Source organism: Corapipo altera, unplaced genomic scaffold (assembly GCF_003945725.1).
Source record: "Corapipo altera isolate COAL_440 unplaced genomic scaffold, ASM394572v1 44b, whole genome shotgun sequence".
Lineage (NCBI taxonomy): Eukaryota > Metazoa > Chordata > Aves > Passeriformes > Pipridae > Corapipo > Corapipo altera.
This window is the reverse complement of record NW_020884932.1, coordinates 1264868-1281245: the sequence shown is the minus strand read 5'-3', so window position 1 is coordinate 1281245 and position 16378 is coordinate 1264868. Positions and strand designations below refer to the sequence as shown.

At 36.6% G+C, this 16378-nt stretch overlaps 1 protein-coding gene across 1 annotated transcript in view; it reads left to right on the top strand.

The window, feature by feature from the left end:
* The window catches only part of MRPL3 (mitochondrial ribosomal protein L3), a 31055-nt gene extending 15229 nt beyond the window's left edge, over positions 1-15826 (top strand). The window contains exons 7-10 of the mRNA XM_027659450.1: positions 2018-2126; positions 4031-4108; positions 4836-4913; positions 13047-15826. Of these exons, the coding sequence (XP_027515251.1) occupies positions 2018-2126; positions 4031-4108; positions 4836-4913; positions 13047-13196 (415 nt within the window). The 3' untranslated portion in view covers positions 13197-15826. The remainder of the gene's footprint in view (positions 1-2017; positions 2127-4030; positions 4109-4835; positions 4914-13046) is intronic.
* The last annotated feature ends 552 nt before the right edge of the window (positions 15827-16378 follow it).

The window sequence follows — 16378 nt, the reverse complement described above, 5'->3', positions numbered from 1 at the left end:
TTCAAGTTGACAGTACTGTTTACTTTTGAATTAGTGGCTTTCTAAGGTTGTGTGGTTTTCTCTCAATTGCAAGGACATTTTTGCAGCTAAAGAATTAATCATGCCCTCAATCTGCTTGCTCTGGTAACTGCACAGCTGTTGTTATGCAACCTGCTTGCAGTTGGTTTTGGAGGCTTTGTTAAGTTCATCTTCCAGCTAGAGATGCCAGAAGTAGTCTACATGGAAAACATGGCCAGTAATAAATAGATAGTTTAAAAGAAAAAAATAGCATTTTGGCAGAACAGATACGAGTTTTCCTATAGCTTAGTTTCTGTATGTATTTCAAAGTTATTGATCCCCTAGCAACATGCAGACATAGAAAAGACAAGTTTTGAGCCTCTCTTAAAATGTATTTTTCAAACCTTTTTTTACAACTATTGCTGTTTACTAATGCAAGCTTTTAAAATAAGCTGATTCTGTGGGAAACTGGTGTTAAAAAGCCTTGCAGCCTTTAGATTTCTGTCTTGTGTTCCTGTTTCCTGGTAACTCAGGTCCTCCCTCGTGGAGGTGCCTTCCTTTAGCTTCCTCTCATGGCCCTGACCCTCTTCATATCCTCAGGTTCCAGCACTGTCTGCTGGCCTGGAAGGACTGTCTTGCTGGTGACAGCCACTTGCATGACTGGCCAGCTGGCAAGCCAAAGGAACATAGTACTACTTAAATTGTATTTTAGCATTTCTGTGGTTGTAGGTAAGGAGCAAAGAAAATTGAGGAGCTTCTATCCAATAAATCCCGATTCAAACAATTACACGTCTTTCTTTGCCAAATTTGAGTGGGATTGATCCTTAGGTTCTAAGCAGCTCTTGTTTCCTTACGATTCCGTGGCTTTAGGGAGTCTGTGTGGCTGATTCTGGCCGTAGCTTGACGTGCTCAAGGCATCTAGGGCAGCAATTAGAGGAGAATTACTCAAGTGGTAAGAGGAAAGAATCTAGTTTTCACGAATGTTGTTGTTTTCCATGTTTGTGTATTTTCTCTAGTTTTTCATGGTAGTGCTGAGCAGGGGAGTTAGCAAAATGCAGTCCCTCTGTAGAATGTGCTCTATGTGTGCTCATACATGGGTTTATTCTTCTGTGTTTGGCTGGAAGGTTCTAATGCTTGAACTAATAGGACCGTGACATTGCAAAGTGCATTAGCAGAGAAAGGATTTCTGTAAATTGGAGGAAAAGGATCATCTTTGTAAATGAATTAAATAATCAGTGCAACCATAAACCCTGTGGTCTTTTCCTTTTGGAAACAGACAGTGCCAGTTTAAAGACACACTTTAATCGGCTTTTCCTTTGTGCAGTGATAAGGTGGGTTTTCCTATTGAGTCTGTTCCTGCAATAAATAGAGAACTCCAAAGCCAGTAATAGTATCATGTGCCTCAAAGATTAAGGGCATGGACTCTGAAAATGTGTTTTATTTGTTACTGTGCTGTAGACCTTATTTGTTAGCTGAGTATGTATCAAGGGAGTTACGTTTCCACTATACACAAAACTGTTTGCAAGAGATGAGTTTACTGTAGTATGGAAAATATTTCTTCATTTATTTTTATCATAGTCTAAGCAGTCATCTCTTTCCTCTCTTGGTGCTTAGGACCTGTCATTAAGTTTTCATGTGTGCTATTATACAGTTGCTTTTTATTTGGTTTTGGGTTTGGTTTTTTGATTTGTTTTTTTTGGGAGGGTGTTTGTTCTGGTGTCCACTCGATGAAAGCTTAATTGTGGTAACATTTCTTGAGGATGATCACAGCAAGAAGCATTTTGTGTTAGCCTTTTTGCCTATTTGACTCTCTTCTAGTGCTTCTTATTCTTTAAGCATTGTGCTAAAATATGTTTATGATATAAAATACAGATTTTCATTTTAACTGTATTCTCCTATCTGCTGAGCTTTGCTAAAGGTAAAAAGATCATGAGCCTGACTGAAATTATTGGTTATTGCTAGAATAACAACCTTAAGTCTGACTAACCCAGGTTTCTTTCTTAATTATTTTTGTTTTCAGAATTGGTAAAGGATTTCAAGGTGTCATGAAAAGGTGGGGATTTAAAGGTCAGCCTGCGAGCCACGGCCAGACAAAAACTCACAGAAGACCTGGAGCAATATCTACTAATGTGAGGATTCTTATTTCCTGTTTAAATATTCTCAGTGTTTTTATAACTGCATACTAAAAATGAACATTTCACAATATCTAGCTGCTACATGTACTCTCTGGTAGCAGAGAATCCCAGTAGTTTCAAAGGAAGTTCAGAAACCTGTATAATGAGCAATGCAGATAGCTGTTCTCTTATGCCTCAGTTTATGAATACACATTATTTCAACTGAGCAAATTGTCATATTTTGTAGTATAGCTGAGAGGAATAGTCTTAATACTTCAAAGAGAGATCTAAGAAGCTTTTATCAGACCATTTATAGATTGGAAAAGATTTGCCCGTTATTTTACACTGCAGATATTGTACCATTCTTTGGAACCCTACTTGCTTTTGTCAGCTTGCCTGGCTTGTGTAGCTGCTTGATGAACTGATTCCCATAATCTTATAGGGAATAATTCCCAAAATTTTGAAAGCCTCTAAGCATTTTTAAGCAGAGTACAAAGTCCTATTTTTGCGTTTCAAGCTATTAATAAAATTGGTATAAAAGCTCTTTGAGCAGATGAAGTTTAAACTTTGTCCTCTTAAGGCTGTACAATATTTAGACCAAACTAAGAGGAATTTTTTCAAACTGATTAAGGTCAACTGAGTCACAGTACTGAACCTGAGCTGTCTATAATTTTCTTAGAGAAATTAAAATTTAGAAAAGTATTAATAATGCTCAGAGAATAGTAAAAGCAAAAGGGCAATAGGCAATGAAGTTAGAGTAATTGAGAGTGTAAAAGCATGCATTACTGATTTATAGCCTTCAGTTTCAGCTGGAAAAAGAATTCTACACCTGGCACTTGTTTTTACTGAAGAATATAAATATTTGAACACAGAACACTGTTTTAATAGATGATCTTCACCATTACAAAATAACCTCTCTTTAAATTAGAATTTCATAAGCAGTAAAGCTGGATGTAATTTCACAAAGTGTATAGAATGGAAAATAGTATTGGAAATGGGTAGATGAAAAAGAAACAAGATGAGAAGATGCAATAGGGGAAAAACAATGCCTTGTTAGTTTTTTCCTATCTAGTGTTGACCATCTCAGACGTTTGTGTAATCCAGGATTTTTCAGTACAGAATCCTTTCCCTAGAACTGCATTGCAGCTGATTCCTGAAATCATGATTTTCACAAGAACTAAAAAAATGCCCAAACATTATTAATGAATAACAGAGAGGTGCAGGATACAAATCCCTTGATAACAATGTAGAATTGAAAATTATAACACTTATTCCTGCCTTTTTTTTCCACCTTTTTAGTCCAGTTTATACCCAGCCTGTCACAAATGGGATACAGAAACTAAGCAATAGCAGTGAATGAAATTAACAAAATTAACATTTGGTTCTCAAAAATACATGCATTAAAACAAATCTGATTTACATCAGTGTGAAAATCATGGATTAGGGGGAGGAGGGAAGCTACAGTGTCTCTTCATTTCAGCAGCCTTCTAGGGCAGGACTGCTCTGGAGCTCTACGTTAGCATCCACAAGTAGTTCAGGCAAGTTTCCAGTTGCTGTGGTCTGTGATGTAGGTGAGAGACTTGAGTTGACAGGAATCTTAGGAAAAAAACTTTTCTTGATTTTTCACAAAGTGCAAGTATGAATGAGTACAGATTTTACTCTGAATCTATATACATTAAGTATTAAGCAAAGCTAGAATCTCTTTGTTCATATAACAGCATATGTAGCAATTTGATTGAGGTCAAGTATTTCAGATAACATGTAAAGTAATACCTAACCTCCAGCAGGAGGTATTTAAAATGCTCATCAGTGTTAGATTTTTTCAATATTATATTTTCAACATTGGAAATATCAGCATATTTTCTCCAGTGCTCCTCTTGCAGTTAACATGATTTTTTTTTGGCCTTGTTTTTATCTAGAAAGCTTCCAAAGTTTATCGCGGAAAGAAAATGCCAGGTAAAATGGGTAACGTCTACAGGACATGTTTTGGATTAAAGGTGAGTTCTGAGTATACTAGAATGTGTATAGGGTGGTTGCTTTGCCAAGCAATGGACTCAGCCATGTAACCTTGTGTTGGTGTTGTTTGAAGTCCTAACTTGATAACAACCCTTCACTTTCATTTACAAAAAAGAGATTATAGTTTCTGTCCAGATTCTGATTGGTACATTTGTACAGCAGCTCCTGGGCTATTAAAGATACTTTTCTCTGTCTCCGAAGGCAATCTCTGCAGTTTGCACAAAAACCAAATTGACCTCTAGTTTGCAAAAAAGTGTGCTGCTGCTGTTCTCTGTTAACTGAAACTAATTTTTTGTAGCAGAAAATGTTGTGTTCAGTTGAGCACCTCATTGAATTAAGAAATTAACAAATGCTCACAGTAACATTTTCATGAGGATATTTGTTTTATTTTGTCACCTGTGATGTTCAACAGCTGTTGCTGTTAAAGGAAAAAGAGGCTTAGGAGCTCTGGTTGGTGTTTGCTGAACAAAGAGCTGCCTTACCAAATCACCCGCCCTTCAAAACTGTTACAGACTCCTGCATGAGAAAGTTTGGCACTCAGAGTGGCATGCGAGTGAATTTTGTGGTAGTTTAGGCCTGTGCAGAATGTTCTTTCCCAGAGTACCACCTCCAATTAATCAGTTTGTGCTTTAGTGGACTACTGTTTGTAAAAGTGGGAATAGTCTAAACAGGGCTTAATGTCTGGGTTTTCTTTTTTCTGTCTCCTAGGTGTGGAGGATCAACACGATACATGACATTATTTATGTAAATGGCTCTGTTCCGGGTCACACTAATTGTCTGGTGAAGGTATGTTTGCTAGTTTCAACTTACTGATATTAGTGACTCCTGAACTCTTTACAAATCTCTTCTTACAAAAAGAAAAACACTGGTTAAATGCAATCTGCATTTCTTCAGAGTGCCATCTAGTACTGTTGAATTAAAGGACAGTAGAATCAGCTCAGTGAAAGAGAGTGATTAGTAGGGGCAGTGCGCCAGACTCACTCTGAATGGCTCATTCTTAGCTTTGCACTGGGGCTGTGCACCCACATAGCTTATGATAAACCAGCACAGTTGCTGAAACCCTTTGGTAAGTGTCTCCAGCCTGCATCCATCCCCTTTGAATGCTAACTCAAGCCAGTAGCATGGTGGTGAAATTTCCAGAATATTATTTAAGGGCTGTATTCATAAACAGAAATACACAGCAAGCACTGCTTTAGAGGTTATTCCAAGCATTCCCATATGCAGTAGCAATTACCTTTCCAAGGAGCAGTTGAGGTACAGAAGGAGACAGCAGGAATTCACAATAAAGCTCTGAGTTCCCTTTGCAATCAGTATAAATATGTCAGTGTTATTTTCTGTGTCAGTCTGCAGAATTAATTTCGAATTTCATGGTTGTTTCAAGATTGTCTGTGAAAAACTGAAACAATGAAGAGTCTAATAAGTGTTCTTGCACTGTAAATAATCCACATCAAAGCAAGAAAAGCACTTCTGAGGGTTGTTTTCAAAATAGATTTTTCTTTCTAATTAGGTATATTCTACACATCTGCAAGCACAAATTACTTGGAGAAAGTTGCTTCCTTTCAGACTGAATAGAGTACAGGCTATCAAACATCTTTGCTATGAATGATTATAAAAATTCTGATGTACATATACCTGTATATCTGATACACAGTTTTAAATCCTCAGAAGTATTATTGGAATTTAAATTATTCAGTTTTTGAAAAGCTACAGAGTTCATCAAGTTCAGATGTTTTCAATTAGTTTTTATCTTCTTGTCATATTTTACTGTGGACATCCAGTTTCTGTTCCATGTTTCCTAGTTGTGAATCAGAACTCCGCAGTTACTCGGCTTTAAGTACAGCAACCCTAGCTTTCAAATAGGTGTTTTTCCCACAGAAAAATGAAGTTTATTCTTCTTTCTCTCATTGAAAATAAGGCCTTTTTTTCTGAGTGCGGTATTTCTAAACTGCTTTGGTTGTAAGGTCCAGCCCAAGCCTTTTCCCTCCCAAGACAGTGAAAATTGGTTAACAGATGGCCATGAGAGAGGTAGTTTTCAGGACAACTGCAAAATTACTGGGCACTACATCAATTATATAGAATTAAGACTGTAGCTTGGCTGGCTTTTCATCCTTGTATTGGACCAAATGACCTCTTCTCCAACTGATTTTTCAAATCCTAAGACATGAACCTGGTTGCTGTTAGTCTGAGGTTTAAATAAGTGGGAATCTGTTGCAGGATGTTAGTCTTAAATTATAAGTATACAAACAAAATAATGTAGCTGAAAAACTGAGAAACATTTGATGCCTAAACTGTATTCTTAATTCTTAATAGTACTCTTAAGCAAGAGTTAATTGTTGCAAAAGATTGTGCATCTTGTTATCCTAGTCATGCTGTTAGAATCCACATTTACAGTGGCCCTGCTTGGTGGCAAATGCACGTACATATCTCAGATTTTTTATCTGTAAGAATACAACACTTCATGAAGCCACTAACACTCTGAATACGGTACCTAGTTCTTCTAGATCATAACTTTTATTCTAACTACACTCAGTAAATTTATTTTTTTATTTCTGATTTTAAGTGAGTTAAGAAAGCAAACATTTATTAAACACCTGTAATATAAACTATTTTTAATAGCAAAGCTGTGTGTGTTAATACCACACATTCTTATGTACTCTGTGAAGATCTCATTTAATCAAATCAATGTCCCCTTGCTGATCAGATATTGCACTCACTTCTTGGAGAAGAGCATACGTGCTTTCTGTCACGATTGGGTCACTTTCATCTTTTTCTTCTACCTTCTCTTTTTCTTTATTCAGTTGTTACTCTTGTCTAGGCTGGGAAGCATCCCTGTTAACACCTTGGATTTACTGGTTTTGTTCTGAAAAGCAGTCCTGCTGTTAGCTTAAAAAAATCCTTGAGGCAACAGCCCTGTTAACAGGAGATTGCTGGGCCAAACCACCCTGAGTATAAGCAGTAAAACTACCGTGTTGACATCTGCAGTGTCAAGATGATAATTGGCTTGGACTGCTGTAGCAGTCTGCTGTATACCATTTAAGTGCCTGCCATGTCCAGGAGTCATTTCTGTTCAGTTCACTCACCACGGATGATGATTGGAACTTTATCCTAAGACCAAAAGTTAAAATGGCTCAGTTTTTTTTTTTTCAGGTAAACTTAGTCCATCAGTATTAACTAAGTGGCACAAGGCACTTTTCTGACTGCTTTACTAATCCTTATACAGGATGTCTACAATATCAGAATCTGTATTAATTTTATCTGTAAGTTACTGGTATATAAAACGTTTCAAGTCATAGTTATCTACAATTTAGAAGTCCAGGTATCTTCGAGTATACATTTTGGCAAATGCATTTCAGAGTTGCAGCTAATTCCATTAATGAGGGTTAAGGATCCATGGGAAGAATGAGGCTTTTCTTCCCTTAGAGCTCCTTGATTAACATAATAAAATATTTGACAGATCTTGACCAAAATGCTCCAGACTCAAACTTTCATGATATTTAATAATAAATAACACTGTTTGAGATAAAGGCACAGCAGTAGGTATTACTACTATTAAGAAATAGATTTCTAAAAATTGTCTCCACTCAGATATTTGGAGATTGGAGACAGTATGTAGTCAGAAACGGTTTATTCCAGTTCCTTGAGGTGGTGAATCCGTTGTGTGGGGTTTTTTCTTGCATAAGCCATATGAGTTACATGTATTAATTAATTTTTTCCCTTATATTTTCAAACACATTGCTGAAGAGTAGAAAAGGCTTTAATTATAAAATCAGGCAAAGCAATACTATTTGGCATCTGTTCTTTTAATTTCTGTTTTTTCTTTCTCCATTTAATCTTGCTGCATTTATCTGTGGTGTTTTTAGCTTGTCTTACACCTTTCTTCCAGAATGATTTCTTATTTATCTTATAGACATTGACTTCAGTATGTTGCTGTATATTTGTTTAGATCTGTAGCTGGGGAGAGGAATTATGGGATATTAGCATTTGTAATTACTATTCATTCCACTAAATACCTGCCTGTAATTAAGTAGGACTAATGTCTAGGGAAATTGAATCCGTCTGTCTTTCACAAGAAGTTAAATATTGTGTAACACTTTTCTCTTTATGTGCCTCTAAGAGGAAAACATTTGCGTTCAGTACCCACTCTGTGTTGCTTGGTAACCATTAAAACCACAGTGCACCTTTAAAGCATATATTTATTTTGTATGTTGTATTTTTGGAAACTTAGTGCATCAGCACTGTATTCAGACAGAGATGAAGCACTTAAATTTTTCAAGTTTCATTTTCAGCAGAATACTAGGATTGATGGAATTCTGGTTTAATGAGAAGTCAGTTTTCATTTGATATTGCACACTGAAGCATGCAGGTAAATAACTGACATAAGTAATATTTCTAGCCAACTGGAGAACTAATGAATAAAGTTTGGATTTCTTTCTCAATTTCAAGGTCTAATAAAATTAAGAAATTTTAGCAGTGTGCTAGAGTACATGGAATTTTTCTGTTACAGGAGTAACATTGCAGAGAAAGCATTTGTAAGTTAATGTGTTTTGCCTATCAAGATAGCCTACCTCAGGTAACACCTGTTTCCTTCTGGTGTATCTTCTTAGATCACAGGGCCTGTAGTTCCCATCTGTAATAGTTTTTTCTTTCCAAAGTTTATGGCTCTGGATTTATTTCCCAAGTATAGTACCAAAAATTCTCTCTTCTGTCATTCAAGAGAGAAGCACAAGATTTAATTCCCTTTTTAAGTAGTCTTTTTGCTTTATAATGGAGAGTGTGCTGTGGTATGGTTTATTATAATTCAGGATGTTACAGTTTATCTTTGATAATGTTTTATAACTGTCCTAATTTTAAGGCACCTGGTTTTCTGAGGACATTCAGTGTTGACCACTTTGAGTATATCACTTGTAGTGAAAGCCGAAATTCTGGCAAATCTTGTAACCCATAGGAGTTGCTTAGCAAGTTAGATACTGAACTGGCCTTTTTGTATGCTAGACCTGAGTTAAATAGAAGTATACAGTTGCTTTATAATCTTCTGCTTGAGCTAGTAACTTAAGTCTTGAGACTGCTTTTTCATTCAGGTTTGTTTGGGTTTTTTTTAAGAAAAGTGTGTAGTGATTTGCATCCTACTTATTTTGTATCACACTTTCCAGTATTACTGTGTTGTGTTTCTAGCTGTTCATGCCTGAGTTGAGTATACTCTGATCAAGTTGAGGACACGCAGAAATAGCGTGGTGCCTTCAGTTCTTTTACGTTCCCTGTTCTATACCTTGTGTTCCATGATAGAGTTGTGTGGAGGTTTGAGGGTTTTTTGTTTGGTTGGGGTTAAGACAAAATAAGGCTGGTCAGAAATGGATACAGTTCTTGCATTAAATTTTCTGTCTAGGTTCAAAAATAATAGAGAAGCTGAGCTAGGTAATGTATGACACCTGAGGAGAATATTTCTAATCTTTTTTTATATTTAAGCACATTTTTCTGTTTCGCAAACAACTTGAATTCTTTGCTGTGGTTGCTTACACAGCCTGAAGCCCTGTTGAACTACAGCTGTGAGTTGTGACTTAAGCATCAACTTTTAGTGCTTGTTTAAGATAATATGGAGTCTTTTGTGGTCATAGATTTCTGAATTTGCGTTTCTTTATACTACCCATTATACCGTCAGTATAGGGGACATGCATATGTGCAGTCTGTTAATTTTATCTGCAAACCCTTTATGACTGTTCAGAGATTTAGTTACAAAACCCCAACCAGCTCCAATTTCAGCTTTCTCTAATATTTTATTAATAAAAAGACTATACACTATGTATGTATCATCTGTCTGTAGTATAGTGTACTATAATATACTATAATATAGTAGTACTATTAATACAGCAGTTGAGTAAGCCAAGCATTTATGGTATATTGAATTATACAGTGAATGCCTTTATGGATTGTAATAACCAGTTGGACTACCAGCCTGATTCCTTCTATGAGTGAGAGCTAAATTCACTGGATTTTAGTAACACAGAGCATGAAAACTTAATCCTTTATTAGGGCTGTTCTCGGGAGGTTACAAGGAGAACAGGAAGAGCTGTGCTGGGTCACCTGTACTTCTTCACTGTGTACATGCTTATGCAAACAAGTGTAGCTCTTGCTGCTGCATGCCATTGGACCCCTTTATACTATTGTGAAGTTATTGTGCAGGAATCCGAGGTGTTAGATACAGGTAACCTTTGGTATGCTGCACCCTTCATAAATGTAAAGGGAATCATTCAGTAAATCTCTTGAGAAGACAGATAATTCATACCGTGTTTTTAAGTTGCTAATCGGTACTTTCAGATGTAAAATGAAATTGAGTTGTTCCTTTTAATAGGAATAATAATGGTAATATCTGATAATATCTAATTCTTGAAATTTACAAGGGAGAAAGAGGGATGTTCATTCAGTTTGGCAGTGATGCTCTAAGGTGGTACTTTTTTGCTTTAAATTTCATTTGAAAGCAATGAATGTAGAAGAAGATGGAAAAAGAGCAGTAGTTTTCACCAGTCAAAAGAAATACTGTGTCAATTATACTAGTCAAAAGAAAGAGCATATGAAAAGGAAACGATTTTAACATCAGATATGGCCTGTGCTTCTGGGATCTGTCAAGCTTCTGAGGAGTTTGGAAGGGGTAAAATGCAATAGTATTGTACTTCTGTGAAAGCAAAACGGTTTGTTGAAAATGCTTCATGAGAATATTAAAACTATTTTAAGAATTCTCCTTATCACACAAGAGGGACTATCTCTAAAAATGTCCCTTGACATTAATATGCCATTAATATAATGTTAAGTCTGCACAGAAATCTTACATTTATTTAGGTAAACTAATGCAGGACTAAAATTAGACTGTTGGATTTGCCTTCAGTCGAGAGCAGATGTCTTGCTTTGAAATCCTGTCATAAAAAATTATTTTAAGAAGAAAGGGAGGAAAAAAAAGGAGGAAAACAAACATTTCAATTCCTTTCATTTTCCAGGTGTCCAAAACTGCCTGTAATGAGATAGCCTGTATGTAACAACACATGTTATTTCATGATGAAAATCATCAAAAGTAACAAAAAGTAGACATGAAAAACATTTTAATGCATTAGGTATATGAAATTAATAAGTTAACATAAATAAAATCATTTATTCTAGTCTTCTTAATACTTACTAACATAGAGACCATGGGGCGGTTTGGTGTTGATGGAGAAGGCTTATGGTGTGTCATAGGATTAGAGAGTAAAAGAGAAAGGGGCAAGGGTGATAACTGGTGAAGTTACTAAAACATGTTTTCATATAGTAAAAGAAACAGGCACAACGTATTGAAAGGGAAAGATGATATCTCTGAACATGCCATCCTTCAGATGGCATTGTTGAAGCTGTCTGTGTTTCTTCTGAACTCACTGCTGCTGGAACTGTTGTAGTAAAGGTCTTTGGACTTGGACCTCAAAGTTTATTCCATCTAGCTATGTAATGTAAATTGGGAACTGGAGGTACTTAATTAGTTCTATGTGGCAGTTTACAAGTGAATAGAGAATACTTTTATAGGGAGGTGTCTGGTAGAAGAGGAATGATCTATTTGAAAAATTACTTAGCCATGCTAACCAGTACATGTTGAGCCCTTCATCTCCTGATTCTTAGCAAAAAGTTTTCTTTTGTTTATCAAGCCTGCACTTAGAAAACTGTTGGAACATCGAATTTATTGTACACTTCATCTGCAGGAATCCTCATGGACTGTGAGAAAGGCTCAAGTAATAGCAGATATGAATCTGGGAAATAGAGTGTTGTCAAAACAGAGCTTCCAGTGGGCATAAAATTGTTTTATCTAATTTTTGGCATAAACTGTAATTGTCCTATATAAGGTTTTTGTCCAACCAAGTAAAAACAAGCTTCCTGTTTTTTAAAAACCCACTAAAAACCTAAGATAACATAAGCTTATCTTCTCTATAGTAAAATTTTTGTTTAATCTATTTGTTTGATCTATTTTGTTTAATCTATTTGTACTTTTTTTTTTAATCCACTTGAGTATAGTGGCTGAAAGGGATTATTACAGCTTGCAAGGAAGATCATTTGTAACAATATAGAAACAAAGAATTTAATTTTAAGTAAAATTTCATTGCTCAAGAATTTGTAGCTCTTTTTTTTCCTTCAGAGATACCAGCTTTCTATCTGCTACTGCAGACAAACTGCTTTTTGCTGATAATTCTAGCTACTAATTTTCTTCAGAGATTGGAGTTTCAGGGGCTAGATTTTAAATCTTTCCACATGTAGAGAGGTCAGTAAAGGAAAGTAATTTCTCTGTGGCACCACAGTTCTTGGAAATGAACTGTGTTAAAGGCTCGTGTTTGACAAACTCGGGTACTGATTCCTGGGTGAAGAATTTTAGATGCTTAATTCAGCTCTGTGGTAGCCAGAGGAATTGAATACAGCACATGCACATATCTTTGCAAAATTAGTTACCATAATTAGTTTGCATCATACATACAAATGCGTGTCTTGGTTGTTGAAGAGGTGATTACACTGCATAAATATAACTTGGTATGTCACGTAGGAAAGTACTGAGGGATACAAGCACGGTTTAAACAAGCCATATTTTTATTTTAATAACATTTTAAAATATTGACCAGTGAGTTCATGAGAGTAGGTTTTGATTCTCTCACTGTTACAACAAATTCTCTTTGTTTTTATTTAGTTTTGTTGGTTTTTAAAAACTCCTTAAGGATGGGTACAGAATGTTAAATTCAATAGCTGTGGTTGGTGTTAAAATAGATGATGATTATACGTGGAATTCTTTAAACAAGTGCAATGTGAATGCTCCTGGGTTATTTCTTATGCATGCAAGCTGAGTTCTTTAATTTCTAGTGTATTACTGTCTGAAAGTCTTCTGTAAGATTTATTAACTCTACCCTTCCCCTTCCTGCTTTTTAGGTCAGAGATAGCAAATTGCCTACTTGCAAGGAATACAATAAAAACCCTCCGTTCCCTACGTTTTTTGCTGATGGAGATGAAAAACTACCAGAAGACCTTTTTGATGAGGAAATCTTCCAGTTCACGGATCCATCTGTCACATATGCATAATGTTCTTCACATCTTTGAAAACACACAGTTTCGTTATTTTCATGAACTTTGCAATTCTGTATGAAAGAAGACCTATGAATTGCAGTCTGGCCAACTGACTTAAACACTTCAGATATTGCCATTTTGGTCAGGTAATCAGATTTCCCACCATCAATTTCAAACCTGTACTTAAAGCAACCGGTGAATCTGAGGGACAGGTTGTAAAGCACACCAAATAGCTTGTCTTCAGTGAGCCTTTATCCTTTGCCTCAGGCTGTGAAAACTTACTCATTTCTGAAAAACTGTTGTTTTGAGATGGTTCCAGTTCATTTTCTAAATGCTAAGAAACTCTGGTTCTTTCTTATGTAAAGTATTCTGGGCAACTCTGATCAATCAAAAAACGTTCCAAATCTGCCTTAGCACCTAGGGGAGGAGATGTGTGGGGAGAGGAGGCGGGGGAGATCTGTGAAGAATAATCCAAAATAAAACAAGAAAACGCATTGCTCTGCAGCAACACAAGCTTGTTTTGCTTCCTTCTTTTCACCAGAGCTCTTTTTCTTCTTTTGCTTTAACATTGTGTTGAGTTAATGGTAGCAGATACCCAACAAATTTTCCAGAGGGAGGATGATGCTGGCCATGTGTGGGGTGAGGGGGTGTTCGGATGGAAAACGTTCAGTAACAAAGCAGCACTAAGACTGCGGTGGCCACCTGTTTGTCATCTTTGCTATCAGCTTGTTCTGAACTTAGTGGAGGGTCCCTTGAATGCTCTCTGGAGAAATATCTCCACACCTACCATTGTCTCTGTATTGGATTCTTAAGCTGTCACAGGAGTGGTATTACTAAGAAAGCAGGTAAAATGTGAGGGATTTGTCTTAATGATAGTGCTCATTTTTCTTCTACCTGACCTTTCAGTAGTAGCTGGAATCATTACGCTCCTTTTATTTTTCATCTTGTGTGATTTACTATTTATAAGTTTGATCTTTTGAACACTAAATCCTCTCACCTACAGCAGTAAGTACCTGCCTGTCTGTACCATCTGAGCACTTACAAGTCCTACAGTAGTTCAAGAATTTACATACAAATTACCATTAATACTGTGGCAGTGCTGTCTGCTCATCTTTGCAGCTTCATCACAAGACATCAAATACCTAAAGTAAATGAGATTTCTCAAGACCTTACTAATACTACCCAATTTAAAAGGTGACATCCGTACCTTTGTGATGACTTCCAGTCACTGAAGATGTTTTATTTTTTTTTGTGATTGCTTGAAGAAACCACATGCCATCTTATAAGGGCTCTGTATAGCTGCTGACTTGTAGTAGACTGGGAGTGATCATTAGAGACTGGTATGGAAATATGAACTGGTGTATATCTGCATTGTAGGGTATCCTCTTTTCTCAATTCGGTTGATTATATAATGTGATTCAAATAAGTGCACCAGAATGCTGAAGAAACAGCAGCCCCTTCACGCTTCCCCTTCCCATCAGTCACACCAGTTCTGCAAGTGCAGACAACACACACACAGCACACGTGATGCAAAAAGCAGGTAGCAAATACCAAGTGGGGTGTTGTGTTTTGGCTGTGATACTAGTAGTGAGTGACACCTCTCACCTGTTTCAGATAGTTGCTGTTTCCTGGGGAGGAGATTGGTTTTCAATTTCCTGATTGCAAAATAGATTTTAAAAGTTACAGCTTTTCAAGTTTGCTTGTTGTGGAACACACGTAAGTCAGGGAGTTTCCAGATGTGTAGCCCACTGTTCTGCTCTGGTTTAGGGGATAATTCTGACACACATATGCTTTCCTTGAGGAGCTTTGTTGTTGGTTTTTTGTTTTACTTGGTAATTGATCCTGGACTATGACAGAGATGACCATACAGAGAGATATCTTTTCCTATTTGGTTTCTCAGCCGGAATATCCCGGATGTGGGATCCTCTCCTGTGACTAATTGTATTTTGGGTTTGCTCCCAGCGTATGCCTTGCAAAGTCCAAAGAATCAAGTGTGAGCTCAAAGGGAGCCACAGGTTTATAAAAGTAAATTAAGGTGAGCTCTGTATCAGGTATTATTTCAGTGTGAGGGGAAAATTGACAACCTACTTCAATTCCAGTTTCTTTGGTACGAGAATAACTTCTCCCTTTTTGGAATAAACAGTGACATTCCAATGATCTGATCACATTACTTTTTAGATTCATTGTCCAGGAGATGACTGCAGTCATTCAGGGAATTCTGTACTTAATGTTGCCTTCCCTTTGTTCAGTTTTAAAATTCCTGTTGAAACCTATATACTATCAGAGTAGTCTTTGCAGTTTTGCTTTTGAAATGCATGATGGGTGTGAGCCATATGATTTTTTTCAGATGCTGCTTATTCAGGTCTCTTTTTTGGTTGAGGTGTGCAAGTGAAACCTTTTCCATCTTTGTTTATCAAGAGTGCTTGAACACCAAAGACAAGAGCTGTCATAGCTCAAGTAAAGACTGATGTCCCAAAGGTAAGTATTTTCAGCAGAGCAAATGCAGTGAGATGGATAAGATCTGTTGATGTGAGTTCAGAGTAGTGCAATATAGATTGGAACATAAACATCCATTAGACCTGTTCTTCCATTAGGCACTGAAAGGCTTATAGTGTTTTGTATTTAATTTTCCTTATACTCCCCATCTCTGTTAACTGCTTTCCTGACTAATGAAGGGACTTGGAGCAGGAGAAAGGCAGGCTGAATTTATTTCAAGGAGCAAAACTGTTCAGAAGTGTAATGGCACCAAATGCTTTAAGCCCATCTACAAATTTGTTCTTAGAAAAAGGTGCTTGATGAACTATTTTTAGACATTATCAAAGGTGCTGGAGCTGCGTATTCTTCTTCAGTGTGGCTGAAGGTTGTGGCTAATCGAGCAGATGTGCTTTTAAGAGTCAAATAAAAGCAGACAAAATTAGGCAAATATCAGGTCCTCATGTCTCAGATAAGCCAGCAGTTTCTCATGCAAAAGGATGTGTTAACTTTACTGAAAAGGCAAACTAAGAGCTCTGTTGCAAGTAGATACCTGTGTGTTTTGTTGCTGTGTCTTGAGTAATGAAAGTTTAGAGCCGTCAGGCAACATTTGGTCAGGCAAGCAAGAACAGCAACAATAAAAATAAGTTCTTATTCCATATTACCTGTAGATTATTAAAAAAGAAGGACCTGAACGTGTAACCAGGAGTCTGAATCCTGTAGGA